The sequence below is a fragment of the Sceloporus occidentalis genome, unplaced genomic scaffold (genome assembly GCF_023333645.1).
Source record: "Sceloporus occidentalis isolate IW3139 unplaced genomic scaffold, rSceOcc1.0.p SCAF_10, whole genome shotgun sequence".
Taxonomy (NCBI): Eukaryota; Metazoa; Chordata; class Lepidosauria; order Squamata; family Phrynosomatidae; genus Sceloporus; species Sceloporus occidentalis.
Genome location: NW_028316990.1, coordinates 17,984,068 through 18,000,565, shown reverse-complemented (window position 1 = coordinate 18,000,565; position 16,498 = coordinate 17,984,068). Strand labels below are relative to the sequence as shown.

Below are 16,498 nucleotides of genomic sequence, written 5' to 3'. Positions count from 1 at the left end.
AAAAAATGTCTTTTAATTATTTTTAAATGGGTTTAATCATTTAATATTTTTAAATGTCTTTCAGCTCAGATCATAACAGTGTCTTTGCCTTCTCTCTCTTTGGTATTGAGATGTCCCCATATCTACAGGAAAATGCCATTATCTACTGATGAATTCTGAAAACACAGCATTTTGAAGTGCCCATCTTGGATGTAGCTTAGGGTCCATCTGCACTGTAGAAATCATTAAATTTGGCACCACTTTAAGTGCTGCAGCTCCACCCTATGGAATCCTGGGATTTGTAGTTTCACAGGGTCTTTCGCCTTCTGTGCCCAAGAGTTCTGGTGCCTCACCAAACTACTAATCCCAGGATTTTGCGGGAGGGAGCCATGGCAGTTAAAAAGGTGTCAAACTGCATTATTTCTACAGTGTAGATTTCATCTTTAGCAACTGAAGAAGAGGGAAGACAAAATGTTTTGCTCATTTTGTATCTTTTAGTTCTGTTTCTTTAATTGTGTGTGTATGCGCATGTGATTAATAAACAGAACTAAAGCTATTAATTGTTTGTTTGTACCTGGCTTCTGCCCCCCCCCCCCCCCCCCCCAATTGGGATTCAAAGCTTACAGTCTGCAGTCTAAAATACTTAGCTTACAGTCTAAAAACATGCCATAATGAAAAACGTACAAAAGTGACCACTAAAAAGGAATTAAACGACAACAATATTAAAACAGACCCTTTTGTTTAAAAAGAGAATGCAGTTTAAAAAGATAAAAGCACGTAACAGTTAAAACAGTTGCTCACAGTGACGCTTTATGTGTGCGAGTGTGCATGCGTTAGACCTTATATATGTGGCTATATTAGACTGTATGGTTTTTAATCTGTACTGGTTTCAATAATGTATAAACCACCTTGAGTCCCATTATTGGGGGAAAGGTAGGGCATAAATGAATAAATGAATGAATTAAATTACACACACACACACACACACACAGACACACACACACACAGAGTGTCTTTAAACCTCCCTTATCTAAGGTCCAATGCTCCTAGTGTTGCTGCTAATGGCACATGGTGGATTTCATGTCAATGAAGCAATGTATCCTTTTTGGGTTTGCATTTAATCTTTAAAGGAGCTGTCCTGCAATGCTGAACCTTATCTCAGAATACATTCAGCACCTTGGACAGAGTGTTCCTTTGAAGTTTAGACTAAGTCCTGGAATGGATTCACTGCCCTACTGACACAGGAGCTATCAGTTCCCTTTAGGTCCGACTTGCGGAAGCGGATGTGTGCAGACTGGCTGCCTATAGAATGTGTAGGGGATGCTGTAATAGCTCTGGTGACAAAAACCAACACAAAACAGGATGTAAAAAATGGAGAGATCTCCAGCACAGTGGTGGCATTGGCATCATAAAATGCAAACTACCACAGCTACGGTGAAATCAATCTGCCATAAAATAAACCCAGAGACACCGGATTTCTACTCGACCCCAAAGTTGATCAATTTTCCGAATCCCACCTGCTTGTTTAAACGGATACGCTGTGATCCAGCCCATAATTATGCATGCGTTTTATTGATTTCCATGGGGGTTTAAGCATGCATAACTGCGCACTGGATTGAAGGCACAGTGATTAAGCAAAAGGAGATGGAAATAGGATTTCTTTTACATTTGCTAACTGCAGCTGCATTTGGATCTAAGCTCAGACGACTCAAATCAGGCGTCCGGTTTGCTCCAATGGGGAACAAAATTACCAGCAAACTAAAGAGCTAGATTATATATATATATCCAGATAATGTAGTCCATATAAAAACAAGTGAGGGACGTCTCAGGGAATGCATAACTACATCTGCTTCCTGCTCCGTGATCCTCGTGTCTGAAATGTGGGCATCCCTATTTATTAAAGAGGAACAGACAGGTTGACAGGGCAAATTAATTTCATGCGCACAAATTATCTCTCCTTCTTGTTGCCACTTCACCCACGCAAAGGCACCAATGCCTGGATCCCTGCGCAGCCCTTCCTGCCAGCAGCAGACAATAATTTATTAGACATATGTTTGCGTTTCGTTTTAATAAAATAATACGCCAATATTTTTCAGATCAACTTTGTTAGTTATTCATGAAGTGACTATTTATGCTAATGGGGCAGAAAGATGTTTGCGGGGCCTAACATATTACATAGATTTGAATGCGAAATGCTCAATTATGAAACAAAACGCAGGGAGTACAAATAGTTAGATATGGAGACAGACAGATAGATAAATAAATAGATAGACAGATAAATAGATAGATAGATAGACAAACAGACAGTGTATCCATGGAATAAAAAATGTGCCATCAAAGAAGTGAAGCTTTCCTCTGGCATCTGTGACTTGTTTAAAGCGAAAAGGATTAATAAATACTGAATTACAGGGGTGATTATTTCCATCATAATTCACCTATTTATAATGGCCTTCGACTTGTCAGGCTGCCGTTTCGTAGCCACGGTTGTGAAGGAGGAACTTGTTTCCTCAGCAATTTTGCCCCGATCAGATTATCTTGTCTGATTCCATTATTTCTTTCCCATAAATCTGCTAACACCGATTTGTTATTCGCTTGCCCCGTTCACGGATCTGAAGCGCTGCTAAAAGGATTTATCCAGCCCTGCGCCGAAGAGCGGCGGATGCCTTTGCCTTTCTCTCTTACTTCCATGGAAGTCTTTGGGAAATCAATTTTTTTTTGGGGGGGGTATCTTTTCGTACTTAAATTCGAGGGACGCTGTTTGAGTTTCTGTGCCATAAAACAAAGACAATAAACAAACGCACGACGCAGGGATTGCGTTTAAAAGTGTTGGCCTTGACAGATGAGTTTGCTCAAAGTCATAACAAATGACACTCAGCATCTATATAACTTACAAGAGGTGCGTGGCTTCTTCTTTTAAAAACCACCCCTGTTTGCTCAAGTCTTTCGTATGCACTTGGAAACCATTTAAAAATCCTGTCCCAACACAGTATAATTCTGGGGTCATTCATTGCTAATGTTAAATCAATGTTTTTGGTGGGAAGGGGGACAATTGTAATATAATACAGAGACGTGCTCTCATTTTGGATCATTGCAACTAAAGGAGGCTTCCAGAGGAGATGACAGTTCTTACCTGTTTTTTCCTTCTAGAGGGGAAATCACAAAAATTAGGGTTTTAAGAGATTATAGATGGATAAAATAGGCTCCGAACAAGCAAAAGAGGAGGGGGAACAAACCGAGGGAAGAGGGCCCATCATTGCTGGAGAATGACAGAGGGATGAATCCTTCTAAAGGAAATGAAAGTCTGCTGTGGCTAGAGAAGAAACGCTTGTGATCCAGGACTGTAAGTGTTTAGACACCCATTGCAAAGAGCGCAAGCATGCTGCCAAAAATGAGGCTCTGGAAATTGTCTTTTAAAATGGCTCACCTTCACGATGCGCTCCATGACAGTCCGCAATGGACACCGCCGTCACCTCGAATAGTCAGATGAGGACCGTCTGGCCCAAGCGGCAATTGGATGTAATATTTTGGATGCCAGATGCCCACTTTGCATTGGGGAACATCAGGCTCTGATGATGTTCGTCGCACGTGTCTCTTTCCTCCTTCAAAGCGGCCTTCGGTGGGGAAGAGGGTCCTGGTTTTTGGGAATCATTTGGGACATGTCAGTGTGATATAATGCTTCGGTGCAGAGAGAGCAAATTTTTGGCCGGAGAGGCACATGCGTATGAAAGAGATGCCTCTGTCCAGCGAAACTGCTGCAAATGTACACTTTTCATGGAAGAAAGTAGTCACAGGCATGGAGAGCCAAGGAAGCTAAATAATCCATTGGGCCCCGTTCATCTTTCTGCGGAAGAAAAGAAACAGAGATAATAGTGAGATTAATAGAGATGGGAGAAGGGTTTCATTTCTGGAGTGTTCGTCCTGCTTTGTCCCTAGAAAGGGAGATCAAGTTGGACACTTCCTATCCACTTTGCCTTCTTAAATTTCACCTGAAAGAGACTTTTGGTGTTTCGTGTGTGTGTTTTGTTTTTTAAAGCTGCCAAGACAGCGTGATCAGATGTCCTCCTTTTCCAGGACATGTCCTCCATTTTTGGTCCAGAAGGAATTCCCAAATGCCCTCTACTTGGAGCAGGACTAAGAAGCACACATTTCTGTCTCTATGAGCGTTTTTAGCTTTGCTTTGGGAATGCATTTCTCTGGGATGGTCCTCCATTTTGCGGTGCCTCGTCCTCTTTTGCAGTGAGGTCAGTGGCCTGTATGTATTCAGGCCCAGTTTCTGATATACCCAGATCATTGTTTTGAAAACCTTTGGAAATACATGTGACACGGATATCACAAACTGGGTCTTTAAAGACCGGATTGCCGAAACCCACCATGCCATTTCTTTGCAAGTTGCTGGAAATGACTGTCTCCTCTTAAGACAGAAGAGAAGCTTCTTCAAACATCTTCTGAGTATAATAAGGCAGAGATTTCCAACAGGAAACCCTGAAAACAAGCCGGAGCCAATGCCCCGAAGTACAATGTTCAAAAAGCCTGGTTTAATATATGACTAAAGCGCCAGGAGTCGGGTTTCTGAGAATGACTTTTCAGATAAACAACTTTATAGCCCTGCACTTAAATCTTACTTTCTAGGGACATTTCATTTATCACCGTATTACAACTAATGTTAATTCGATCGATGTTGCCATAAAGTCAGTCGAAAATCAAGTCTGGATGTTTTAAAGGTTTATTTATTTATTTATTGGCTTATCTGACATTATCAGGAATAGTCCCTAATTTATTTTTTTTTTAAAGGTCTTGATCTCCTAAACTGACTCCTACAGAGGCAAAATAGGTTGCCAAATGCACACTGTCCCTTGGCATTTGCATCCATCCCCCAAAAAGGGGCAGTTGGCAACCTGGCAAAAATCAATCTGTGAGCATAATGCTTACATAATAGTGTAATGCTTTCCTTAAAATTTAAACAACTAACTAAATAAAATAATTTACAATGCTTTTTTATCATGTGGGTTCCTCCTGCAGCTGCCCCTGTGCACTTGTATTGCGGGTCTTAATAATTTAATTCATTCAAGTTAAAATTAAAATTAAAACATTAAAATTGGAAGCAGATCAGGACGAAACCGACCTGTGCCGAAAGGTGGCGCTGTCGAGGTTTAAACCGAGCGCAAGCAAAAGGCATTTCTTGGAACTCTTGGTCCTTTTTCTTTTTCCAGCGGTTGTTGTCTATTTTGTGACATGGAAATAAATAAATAAGTCAATAAATAAACAAGTAAATAAGTAAATAAATACCCCCATCTCCCTTCCAGAGAGAGAGAAAGAGAGAGAAAGAAAGAAATGCCTGTGACTGGTGCTTTCTTTCCTTACTTTTAAATCAATTGAACCCATCCCTATTATTTTTATACACACACACACACATATATATACACACATACATACATACACACACACTTTTAAATTAATTGAACCCATCCCTATATAAATAAATATATATATATACATACATACACACACACTTTTAAATTAATTGAACCCATCCCTATATATATATATATATATATATGGGATCTGAATAAATAAAGTGAAAAAAGGGGGTGTATATATATATATATATATATATATATATATATATGAGAGCCGAATAAATAAAATGAAGTAAAGGATGTGGGATCTATATGGAATATATATATATATATATATATATATATGGGATCCGAATAAATAAAGGGAAATAAAGGGTATGCGTGTATATATATATGCATATGCATATATATATATATATATATATATATATATATATGGGATCTATATATATATATATATGGATTTGAACAAATAAAGTGAAATAAAAGATATATATATATATATATATATATATAAGGGATCTGAATAAATAAAGTGCAATGATATATATCTATATCTATATCTATATCTATATCTATATCTATATCTATATCTATATCTATATATAATCTGAATAAAGTGAAATGAAGTGGATCCGAATAAATAAAGTGAATTCTTCCCCTCCAGCCTTTTTTTGTTTGTCTGAATTTAAACAGAAGAAACCTTGGGAAACTCTCTGGGTTGTTTGTTTGTTTGTTTGTTTGTTTGTCTCCGGGAAAACTTGAGATCTATCTAGAGCTCTATGGATGGATCGATATCAACGGAGGCGGCATCTGCACTGGAGTAGATAACCCGGTTCGAGACAGCTTTGACTGCCAGGGCTCAAGGCTATGGCATTCTGGTGATCCTCTCCCTGCTTTTTCAAGGGGGTTCCCTTTTCGACACGTGTCTAGCCTCTTCACACGAGCAAAGGATCCAGGTTTGGGGTGAAGAGTCCCAAAGATGAGGAGTGGAGGGCAGAGCCAAGGCAGGAAAGGAATCAAGGGATGATGATGATGGTGATGATGATGATGATGATGGATGATGATGATAATCCTTACCTTTGCCTCCCAGCTGCATCCTCTGGCTCCAAAGGGCTTGGGATGCTGCCTTTCTTCCTCTCCTCCTTCCCCTCTTTCCCTCCATCCCTCCATCCAAGAAAGAGTTAAAGGCCTTCCTCCTCCTCCTCCTCCTCCTCCCAGCTGACAGTCAGCTGATTGGAGCCTTTGATTGACAGCTCCGGAAGAAGAAGAAGAAGAACTTTCCTGGCTCCGAGGCTTATTATGCAAATGAGGTCCGGGCTCCTCGGTCCCTGATTGGCCACGACGGGGAGCCCGTGTCCCTGGCGGAGGCTGTGACGTCACGCGCGCTATAAAGAGCCAGCCAGGCTTTTCAAGCTTCTCCTCCAGGAGGGAGCGCTTGGGAAAAAAGGAAGAGAGGTCCTCCTTTTGGGGGACTTGGGAGTTCTAGTTTCCTCCTCCTCCTCCTCCTCCTCCCTCGCAATGCCTAGTCTCCTCCTGGCTCAACTGGGATCCCCCTCCTCCTCCCTTTCCTCCTCCTCCTCTAAGCCTTGCCCATCTCCCTAAAGAGAGATATATATATATACATACATATATATATGAAATCTTGATTCAACTTCACTCTCTTGTTTGGGACTTCTCTCTTCATTTTCCCAACTGGTTTTTTGTAAATGGAAAGCCCCAAAGGAGCCTAAAGCACCGCCAAGGAAAGACTGAAAGAAAGAAGGAAAGAAAGAGAAAGGAAGGAAGGAAGGAAAAGACTCTTTCTTTTGGAACCCAAAGAGCCCAGACCTCCAAAGGGATCTGTGTCTTGCCTTTTTCTTCTCGTTCTTCTGCTTTTGTTTGAATCATCATCTCCTGCCAAGCTGCAGTTTGCAAAGCTGCAGAGAGGAAGAAGGGAGAGAGAAAAGGAGAGAGAGAGAGAGAGAGAAGGGGAGGAAAGAAAGGGAAAGACCATTTCTTTTTAAACCCAAAGAGCCCAGAACTCCCAAGCGATCTCTGTCTTGCTTTTTTACTTTCCTTTTTCTAAACCAAGCTGCAGTTTGCAAAGCTGCAGAGAGGAGAGAGAAAGGAGGGAGGGAAGGAAGGAAGGAGGGAAGGAAGGAAGGAAGGAAGGAAAAGACCATTTCTTTTTAAACCCAGAACTCCGCCGCGATCTTGCTTCTTTTTTTCGCCTTGCGTTCGTCCTCTCCTGCCAAGCTGCAGTTTGCAAAGCTGCAGAGAGGAGAGAGAGAAAAGAAGGAAGGAAGGAAGGAAAGCAAGAAAGGAGGGGAACCGGAGAGCGAGGCGACGGCCGGCCTGATGCCCCAGGAATAGAGAGGCCCAAAGGAGAGGCCCGGAGGCCAAGCATCGCCTCCGCCCCACCGGCTGCAGCCCAGACACTCCGGGCGCAGAGGAAGAGGAGGAGGAGGAGGAGAACAAAATCCCCCCGAAACCAAAGGGATCCTTGGACTTTCCATCAACCCAAGAGGATCGGAACCTTCCCAGCAATCCTTTTGGATCGGAACCTTCCCAGCAACCCGAGGGGATTTGGACCTTTGCAGCAACTCAAGGGGATCCTGAGACTTCCCTGTAACCCAAGAGGACCGGGACCTTTCTAGCAACCCAGGGGGATCCTGAGACTTTCTAGTAAGCCAAGGGGGATCGGAACCTTTCCAGCGAGCCAAGGGGATCCGGAGACTTTGGAACCACCGGAGGGGGATCCTGAGCCTTCCCAGAAACTGAAGGGGGGGGATCGGAACCTTTCCAAAGCCACTTTTCCAGCCAGCGAAGGGGATCTGAGCCTCAGGGGGGGCTGAAGCTGTCCAGCACCCGAAGGGGGATCGGAGCCAAGGACCCCAGGCGCTGCCCCCTCCCTGCCCCAAGCTGGCTCACCCTCTGGGTCCCTCGGGCCCCTCTTTCTGGAGGAGCGGGCTGGGGCTGGGGGCCGTGGTGCCCGGGAAGCGGATGGCCTCCTCCTCTTCCTCCTCCTCCTCAGCGGGGGCCTCGGGCCCCTCGGAGCTGTCCCTGGGGGCCCCGGCGGAGCTGCCTACCAGCCCTTTGGCCATGGAGTACGTCAACGACTTCGACCTGATGAAGTTCGAGGTGAAGAAGGAGCCCGGCGAGACCGAGCGGCTGATCAGCCAGTGCGGGCGCCTGATCGCCGGCGGCTCCCTCTCCTCCACCCCGATGAGCACCCCCTGCAGCTCCGTGCCCCCTTCGCCCAGCTTCTCGGCCCCCAGCCCCGGCTCCGTCGCCGGGGGCAGCACGGCCAGCGGAGGCCAGGACCAGAAGGGCCACTTGGAAGACTACTACTGGATGACCGGCTACCCCCAGCACCATCATCCCCAGCAGCACCAGCAACACCATCATCATCCCCAGCAGCAGCAGCAGCAGCAGCAGCAGCAACTCAACCCCGAGGCGTTAGCCTTCAGCCCTGAGGATGCTGTGGAAGCCTTGATCAACAGCACCCATCATCCCCTGGCTGCTGTGGTGGCCGCCGCGGCCGGCTCGGGAGGATCCGGGGCCTCCTTCGACGGCTATGCCAGGGGGCAACCCCAAATGGGCACCATGCCCCCCGAAGAGATGGGCTCCGCTGCCGCGGTGGTCTCTGCTGTCATCGCTGCGGCGGCTGCTCAACAACAGCAGCAGCAGCAACAACAGCATCAGCATCACCATCCAGGCTTCCATCACCACCATCACCACCATCATCCCGCCTCGGCCGGGAGCAGCAGTAGTAGCACTTCTTCCTCCTCCTCCTCGTCTTCCTCCTCCTCCTCTAGTAGTAGTAGTGCTACTCCGGGCTTGCACCCGCCTTCGCTGCCCTTCGAGGACCGCTTCTCGGACGAGCAGCTGGTGACCATGTCGGTCCGGGAGCTGAACCGGCAGCTGCGGGGGGTGAGCAAGGAGGAGGTGATCCGGCTGAAGCAGAAGCGGCGGACCCTGAAGAACCGGGGCTATGCCCAGTCCTGCCGCTTCAAGCGGGTCCAGCAGCGCCACGTGCTCGAGTCCGAGAAGAACCAGCTCCTGGCCCAAGTCGAGCACCTCAAGCAGGAGATCGCCCGCCTGCTCCGCGAGCGAGACGCCTACAAGGACAAGTACGACAAGCTCCTGGCCAGCGGCTTCCGAGACACCGGCGGCGGCAGCAACGCCAACAACGGCGGATCCGGACCCGCCAGCGGCAGCGACAGCCCCTCCTCGCCCGAGTTTTTCATGTGAGTCCCCCCTTTGGGAGTGGGAGATGATGATGATGGGGGCATGCCTCCTCCTTCCACAGCCCCCGCATCACCGCATGATGCCTCGCACCCAGGACTTGGGCTGGGATGGGGTTAGGGACACCTTTTGATTGAGTTTTGGTTTTTGGACACTTTGGAGAGGGAGTTCCTGCACGGTCAGCAAGGGGAAAAGGTGGCAGGGCTGCATGACCCTTGGACCCTTCCACCTTTGGGGATGCCCAAAGCATCGCACCTCTGCACCACAAACTCATGATCAAGCCCCAGGGGGAAGGTTCCTCCTCTTTTGGTTTTTGGACACTTTGGAGAGGGAGTTCCTGCACGGCAGGGAGAAAAAGTGGTTGGGCTGCATGACTCTTGGCTTGTATCCACACACTGGGATGACCCCACACATTGCAGGGGTCATCTGGTCTGAGGCTGCTTGGAACTGCCCTGGGGCTTCCATCCCCCTCCCTTCCCCATAACACAGCACATAACACACAACACAACACAGTAGACACAGTGGTGGTGGGGGTGGGGGATTCCTTCTTTTTTGGTTTTTGGACACTTTGGAGAGGGAGTTCCTGCATGGCAGGGAAAAGGTGGTTGGGCAGCATGGCTCTTGGAGAGAGAGAAGGGGGGACCCTGGGCTGTCCCCACACACTGCTCTGAGGCTGCTTGGAACTGCACAACCCCATAACACAACACAACAAAAGCAGGACCTCTTTTTCTGGTTTCTGGACACTTTGGAGAGGGAGTTCCTGCATGTCAGGGAAAGGTGGTTGGGCTGCATGGCCCTCGGAGAGAGAGAAGGGAGAGATTGCATCCACACACAGGGCTGCCCCTACACACTGCAGGGATAGTCCAGTTTGAGGTGGCTTTGAACTGTCCTGGGGCTTCCACCATCCCCCTCCCCATTACACAACACAACACAACACTGGCTTGGAAAGAGTCAGCCTGAGAGGTTTCCACACAACCTCTCTCCATCATGCACAACAACAACAACAACAACACACAGGGGTGTGACAGAGACTCCCCCTGGTTTGGAAACAATGGGCCTGGGGGGGTTTCTACAGACACACAGAGAGGACTGTAAGGGAGATTTCCCCCCTTTGTTTGGTTTTGGGCCACTTTGGAATGGGAGTTCTTGCATGGCAGGGAAAGGTAGTTGGCCTGCATGACCCTTCCAACTCTAGGGCTGCATCCACACCCTGCAGGGGTAATTCAGTCTGACACTGCTTTGAACTGCCCTGGCTCAATGCTAGGGAATTCCGGGGGGGGGGGGCTTCCACACACAACCACACAACCACAACACACCACACACAGGACTGGGGGGGGGAGTCTCCTCCTTTGGTTTTTGGAAACAGAGAGGGCTTTTGAGAGGGAGTTCTTGCATGGCAGGAAAAGGTTAGACTGCATGACCCTTGGAGAGGGAGGGGGACTCTCTCCCAACTCTAAGGTGCCCACACTGCAGGGATAGTCTGGTTTGACACTGCTTTGAACTGCCCTGGCTCAATGCTAGGGGACTCTAGGCATTGTAGTTTGTTCCCAGAATTCCCTCTCATTGAGCATTCCCAGAACTCCTTAGCACTGAGCCAGGGCAGCTGAAGTGCTCTCAAACTGGGTCATTTCCGCAGTGTGTTTTGGAACCTAAAATTGTGTGCTAAGAGGCACACTACAATTCCCAGAATTGCATTGCATTGAGCCAGGGCAGTTGAATCGTTCTCAAACTGGTTTATTTCTGCAGTCTGTTTTGGAGCTGACATTTTGTGATGACAGGCACACTACAATTCCCAGAACTGCATAGCATTGAGCCAGGGCAGTTAAAGTGGTTTCAAACCGGGTTATTTCTGCAGTCCAATTTAAATGGACTTTAATGAGAGTCATATTTATCCTGTCCCGTCTATTGTCTATATTTTGGGTTTTTCATCCCACCAAACACCAGGCCTTTATTTTTTTTGCTCCATGGGTGTGCACTTGTGTGTGTGTGTGTGTGTGTGTGTGTGTCTATATATCCACACACACATATACATATACTTTCGTTTTGGAAGTCCCATTTTTGCTCAGCTCTTGCACCCTGCCATCCACATTGCGATGATGACGATGGGGATGACGATGATCTTCAGTTCATGAAGTGTCATCCCTCTCTCCATCCTTTAGATTTTGAGTCCGCTGTGTCCAAAAACCAAACCAAAATTTTACTTCTTTGGGGCCATCCTCAGCTCTTCCTGGGAGTTTTGAACTTGGGGAGGGAAAAAATAATAACAGAAGAATAAAAAGCATATAGTAAGATATCACCCTTTGCTGAATTCCATCTGTTGTTGTGCAAAAACGTAGATCAACGTACCTTGAATGACTCCTCCATCAACGTCTCCATGTCTTCATGCTCTGAGCGATGATGGCCTCATAGGTTGCCACACGGTGTAACTTTGGGCCTGCCCTTAGACTCCCATCCTCATCTCATCCATCATTTTGCTTGCCATTTCGTCTTAGCGTCAATGAACTCTTGTCGTTGTTTCGAAATAATAATAATTTTTTTTAAAAAAAGACTACGGGGAGAAAGAAAAGACAAAAAAAGAGACATTATATTGATAATAGCCCTGCATGCTGGACATGTATGGTGTATATATATATATATATAGATATATATATAAATATACGTATATATTTTCCTTTTGCTTGGATATGGACTTTGGAGACTGTAATGGCATGACCGTCGTCCTTTTCAAAGTTGTGTTGTGTGGACACTTTTTTGAACCGAAAGCAAAAAAGTGCAAAAAAGAGTTTGCATCCGCTCTGGAAACAACTGCTTTGAGTCGCTCTGAACTTCAGACTTCTTTGTAAGGCATTGAAACACCTCATCTTTTTTATATACATATATATATTAGAAACAAAAACAAAACACATACCTACAAAAGGCCAGAACGGATTGCGATTAACATGGCCAAAAAGAAAGAAAAAAGACAACAACAACAACAAAAAAAACCATAAAGAACTATGGGAAGAAGTTGTAAAACATATGCTTTAAATATTAATATTAATAATAATAATACTTCCACTTGATGGGATTTGAAGATGATGATGTTGCTTAAAGCAGTCAAAAAAGTTTATTTTGGAATGATCGCCCCCCATTTCCTTATTCCCCCCCCCCTTTATTTGCATTTTGTTGTTGTCGAATGTGCAATGCGATATGGGTTCCTTGGTATATAATTTAATTCTAACTTTTGGGTTGTCTGTTAGCCCAGTTCAAATGTATGCTACAGATAAAGGAATGTTATCAATGAGTTTGAAAGGGTTAGGTCTGTCTAGAATATAGGGTTTTGTTTTCCTTTTTATAAAAACAGAAACGATGCACTAAATTGTTCACTGTTGCGATGTTAAAAAGAGGGTGGAATTTACAATGGGACTGGTTTTCTTTCTAAAGTAGATAATCCAGCATGTGTTTGCAACTTAAATATAAGTTCGATATGTGTAGACTTTGCTATGCCACTGACTGTATTTGGAAACCAAAGTATTAAAAGGGGGAGCCTCCCGTTTGTATTAAGAGGAGTATTTTGTGTTCGAAATGTACGGTTGGGAATTGGGGTGGTTTTGTTTTGCTTTGCGGGAGGGGAGATGGAAATTGGAATATCTGGGACTGAATTGCACTAATAAGATATATAATAACCCGAAGCATAAAATAGAAACCGTGACGAAACCTGGTTTTTAGGGTGCTAATCCCATTTTGCGCCGTTGCAAAGATGGCATTACTGCTCCGTTTTTAAAAAATGATGCAGTTTTTTTTTTTTACTGTTGTATTGTGGTGCAGAACTGGATTTTCTGTAACTTCACAAATTCACACAAGTTTTAAAAGGCATTAATCAGCAGGGTTAATTTTTTTATTTTCAGGGACTGATAATCTTGTCTTTTGAAAAAAGAAATGAAGAGAGAGAGAGAGAGAGAGAGAAAAAATCTTACCGCAATAAATATTAAAAAAAAAATCTTATCAGTTATTTCTATTTTACTTTATTTTTTGGGTTCCCCTTTACATATTTTGCTGTGCAAAATGGATTTATATTTTGAGTTACGAACTAACGCTGTGTGAAGTTCCTCATGTGCTTTTCTTTCATTTCTCCCCTTCTCCAACTCTCTGGTTATATCAAAAAGAAAAGAGTAATCTACTATAATAATAAACTGCATTTTTTGATTCCGTACTGCGTTTTGTTAGTTTGTAGCTTTTTTTAAGGTGACAATAGTATTTTGGGGTATGTTGAGACAGGGAGATCTTTGTAAACCTTAACTATGGCCAAGGTGGACCTCAGGTATATTTGAAGGTACATATGGAGCAAGTATTTGGCAGGTATATGGGAAGATATGCCATATAGGTAGAAATTACTCCATGACACTACTTACCTTTCTTATAATAAAGGTGTGTTTTTTCAGTCACTTTGCTAGTTTTGTAATTATATTGGAAAGCTTTAGGCACCATCCCTTTACTGTAATTGTTCCACTTTTCGGCCTCAGATGAGAATTTCACTGTAAAACCTCAAAGTGTACAAAGTACAAAACTGTACAATGGGGGGAAAAAAGGTTGGTTTATGGCATAAAGGTATCGTCTTCCTAAAGCCGAGGAACCAGATCTGGGCATGCTAGTGTGCAGTAAGAGTGGATACGGCCTTTGGTTTTATTTTGCCTCTATATCCCTTTGTTGACATTAGGAGCAGTTAAGGGGGAAATAAATGAAGGTCTGACCCAAAAGAACCGAAATCTAAATCTGCCCAAGTTTGATGGGCAGGAAAATATTTTGCCCTGGTTTGTTGGAACTGTTGTCCCTAAATTTGTTGGAACCGTGTTTTGCAAAAGGCTCGAGGGATGTTTTGGTTTCAAAAGTGGCTTGCAAAAGGCACACTTTAAAACATATATATTTGTGTGTGTGTGTGTGTTTAGAATTCCACCAGATGAGCATGACACTGGGTTAGGTTATAGCCTATGGGTTCTTTTTCTCCCCCTTGGACCTGTGATTTGTGGGGTGGCATGGGGAAATTATTTGTTTCATGCATGTATTTTGCTAGCCCAAGTTTTTTCCTGTCGACTTAAATAGGAGAGGAGGGCAACCTCCTACAAACAGGTCAACAAATGCTGGCTGCTTCTGTGTGGAGGGCAACCTGGAGGGGTGGAAAATCTGAAAAGTATTCTGTTTTATGTATACAAATTTGTATAAAAAGTATTCTGTTTTATGTACATTGCTCAGTTGGGACCTTTCCAAAAACCTCCCCAAACTTGATCGGCACAGTGATCTTCCCATAAGCTGCAGCAATAAGATCTGAGAGCAAAGAGGATTCACTTTGGGGAAGACTTGCTTCTTCTTGCACAAGCTGAATCCTGACTTCCACGAATTTGGGCCTCCACCAGTTTAGTTTAAGAGAAGGAGAGAAAGATACTTTTTGAAACAGCATGCAAGAGAGAGTGACTTTTCAGAGAATACTTTGTTGCCCTGTTTTGTAATCGAAGAAGGGGGACTTTTTTTTTTTTTTTTTGGAGGGGGGAGAGAAATAAGAAGTGGGACAAAGTAGAGCAATGGTCTGTGATTTGATTTGCAAGCAGCCCATGAAAGTTTTATAAGGTGCTGCTCTTAAAACTCATGCGCAGCGAGAGGGCAAAGGTCATCAGACACCTTTGGAAAGAAGAAAAGGTTGTGGCACTCCAAAAGGCAAAGTTGTGGGGCTGCCTCTGCGTGTCAAAGTTGGGTGTGTGTGAGTGCCGTGGACCCGGTGACCTTGCAAAACCTCCTTAAACCTGTATGCAGAGAGATATTATAGCACCTTTGAGACACATTGAAAGAAAGAAGTTGGCAGCCTGAGCTTTCGTAGATTTAAGGAAGTAAACTGAAATCTAGGAAAGATCAGTCTGTCAAATTTTTTCTTTCAGTGAGTTTCAGCAGTGCTACAAGATTCTACACGGCTATATCTTTGAATTCTCCTTAAACCTATCAGTCTTTTGAGTAAAGAAAGCGGTGGGAGGAGGGTAAGCACCTGTGGCCTCCCAGATATTTTTGGGCTGCAACTCCCATCCTCCTCCCTGCTTTGGCTAATGGGTGTTGCAGTCCAACCACATCCAGAGGCATTCAGCGACATATCATCCCAGCCGTAGAGCATTTGAGTCACTGGGAATGCACCGAGGTGTGCACCGAGGTGTGCAGGAGCGAGCGTCTTTCTCTCTCCCTGCCTCCATTTGCTTTAACAAACATCCCCCCCCCCTCTCCCCAGCCTCCTTCTACTCCTGAAATGCACACATGTCCTTTAGCACTTGACCTTCTGATAGCCCAGGCAGACTCTATAGGCTGCATCACTGCAGTTCTCTCCAAGCAGGTTAATGTGTAAGCAGTGAGTAAACTGCCTGGCCTGGGCCAATCAGAAAAACTGTCTGCTCCTATAAGGAAAGCAAGGCTTCCCTCCTCACCTTTCTTTGCTTGAAATGTTTGCACTTTTTGCCCAAAATTGCACCCCTGATGGTTGATGGCATCCTTGTTTGGCCTTTGCCCACCCCAAATATGCCCAAGGCAGGGAAGTCTCTCTTCGTATTCAATCCTCCATCCTGCAAAGTGTTAAACCAGATCTCTGTTAAAATTTGCAATGCCTGGATCTTACATTGGATCTTTTTTAAAAAACAAAAACTCCAGAGGTTTATGAATATGGGGATTATTTTCCATTCATAATTTCATTTCTAACCTGAGGCCAAGCAAAGGGAAAAAAAGCAGAGCGAATGGAAGAAACAGAGAAGAGTATTCTGACTCAAGTGAAAACACCAGACCAGGTTTACAAGACAAGGGGAAGCACCTTCCATCGCTGCTTTTCCCCTTCCAAACAATCAGGAGTCAGATAGGCAGAAACATATTGGTATTCTTTAACCTTCGACTTGGTTTGTGGATCTTCGGTGTCATTTAAAACAGAGGGG

At 44.8% G+C, this 16,498-nt stretch overlaps 1 protein-coding gene and 1 long non-coding RNA gene across 3 annotated transcripts in view; one reads left to right on the top strand and one right to left on the bottom strand.

The window, feature by feature from the left end:
* Positions 1 to 2,818: 2,818 nt before the first annotated feature.
* Positions 2,819 to 6,500, bottom strand: LOC149305993 (uncharacterized). The gene is made up of 3 exons (XR_016282510.1): positions 6,417 to 6,500; positions 5,102 to 5,199; positions 2,819 to 3,820 (listed from the first exon to the last, which is right to left on the bottom strand). It is a non-coding gene; the product is annotated as an uncharacterized LOC149305993 (long non-coding RNA).
* A 289-nt stretch (positions 6,501 to 6,789) lies between these two features.
* The window catches only part of LOC149305991 (transcription factor Maf-like), a 179,712-nt gene continuing 170,003 nt past the window's right edge, over positions 6,790 to 16,498 (top strand). The window contains exons 1-2 of one of the 2 annotated variants that reach the window (XM_089476737.1): positions 6,790 to 9,568; positions 11,903 to 13,756. In XM_089476737.1, coding sequence (XP_089332863.1) covers positions 8,322 to 9,568; positions 11,903 to 11,921 — 1,266 coding nt within the window. In that variant the 5' untranslated portion in view covers positions 6,790 to 8,321 and the 3' untranslated portion in view covers positions 11,922 to 13,756. Of the gene's footprint in view, positions 9,569 to 11,902; positions 13,757 to 16,498 lie in introns of those variants that run through there. The other variant, XM_089476736.1, reaches the window with a different exon arrangement.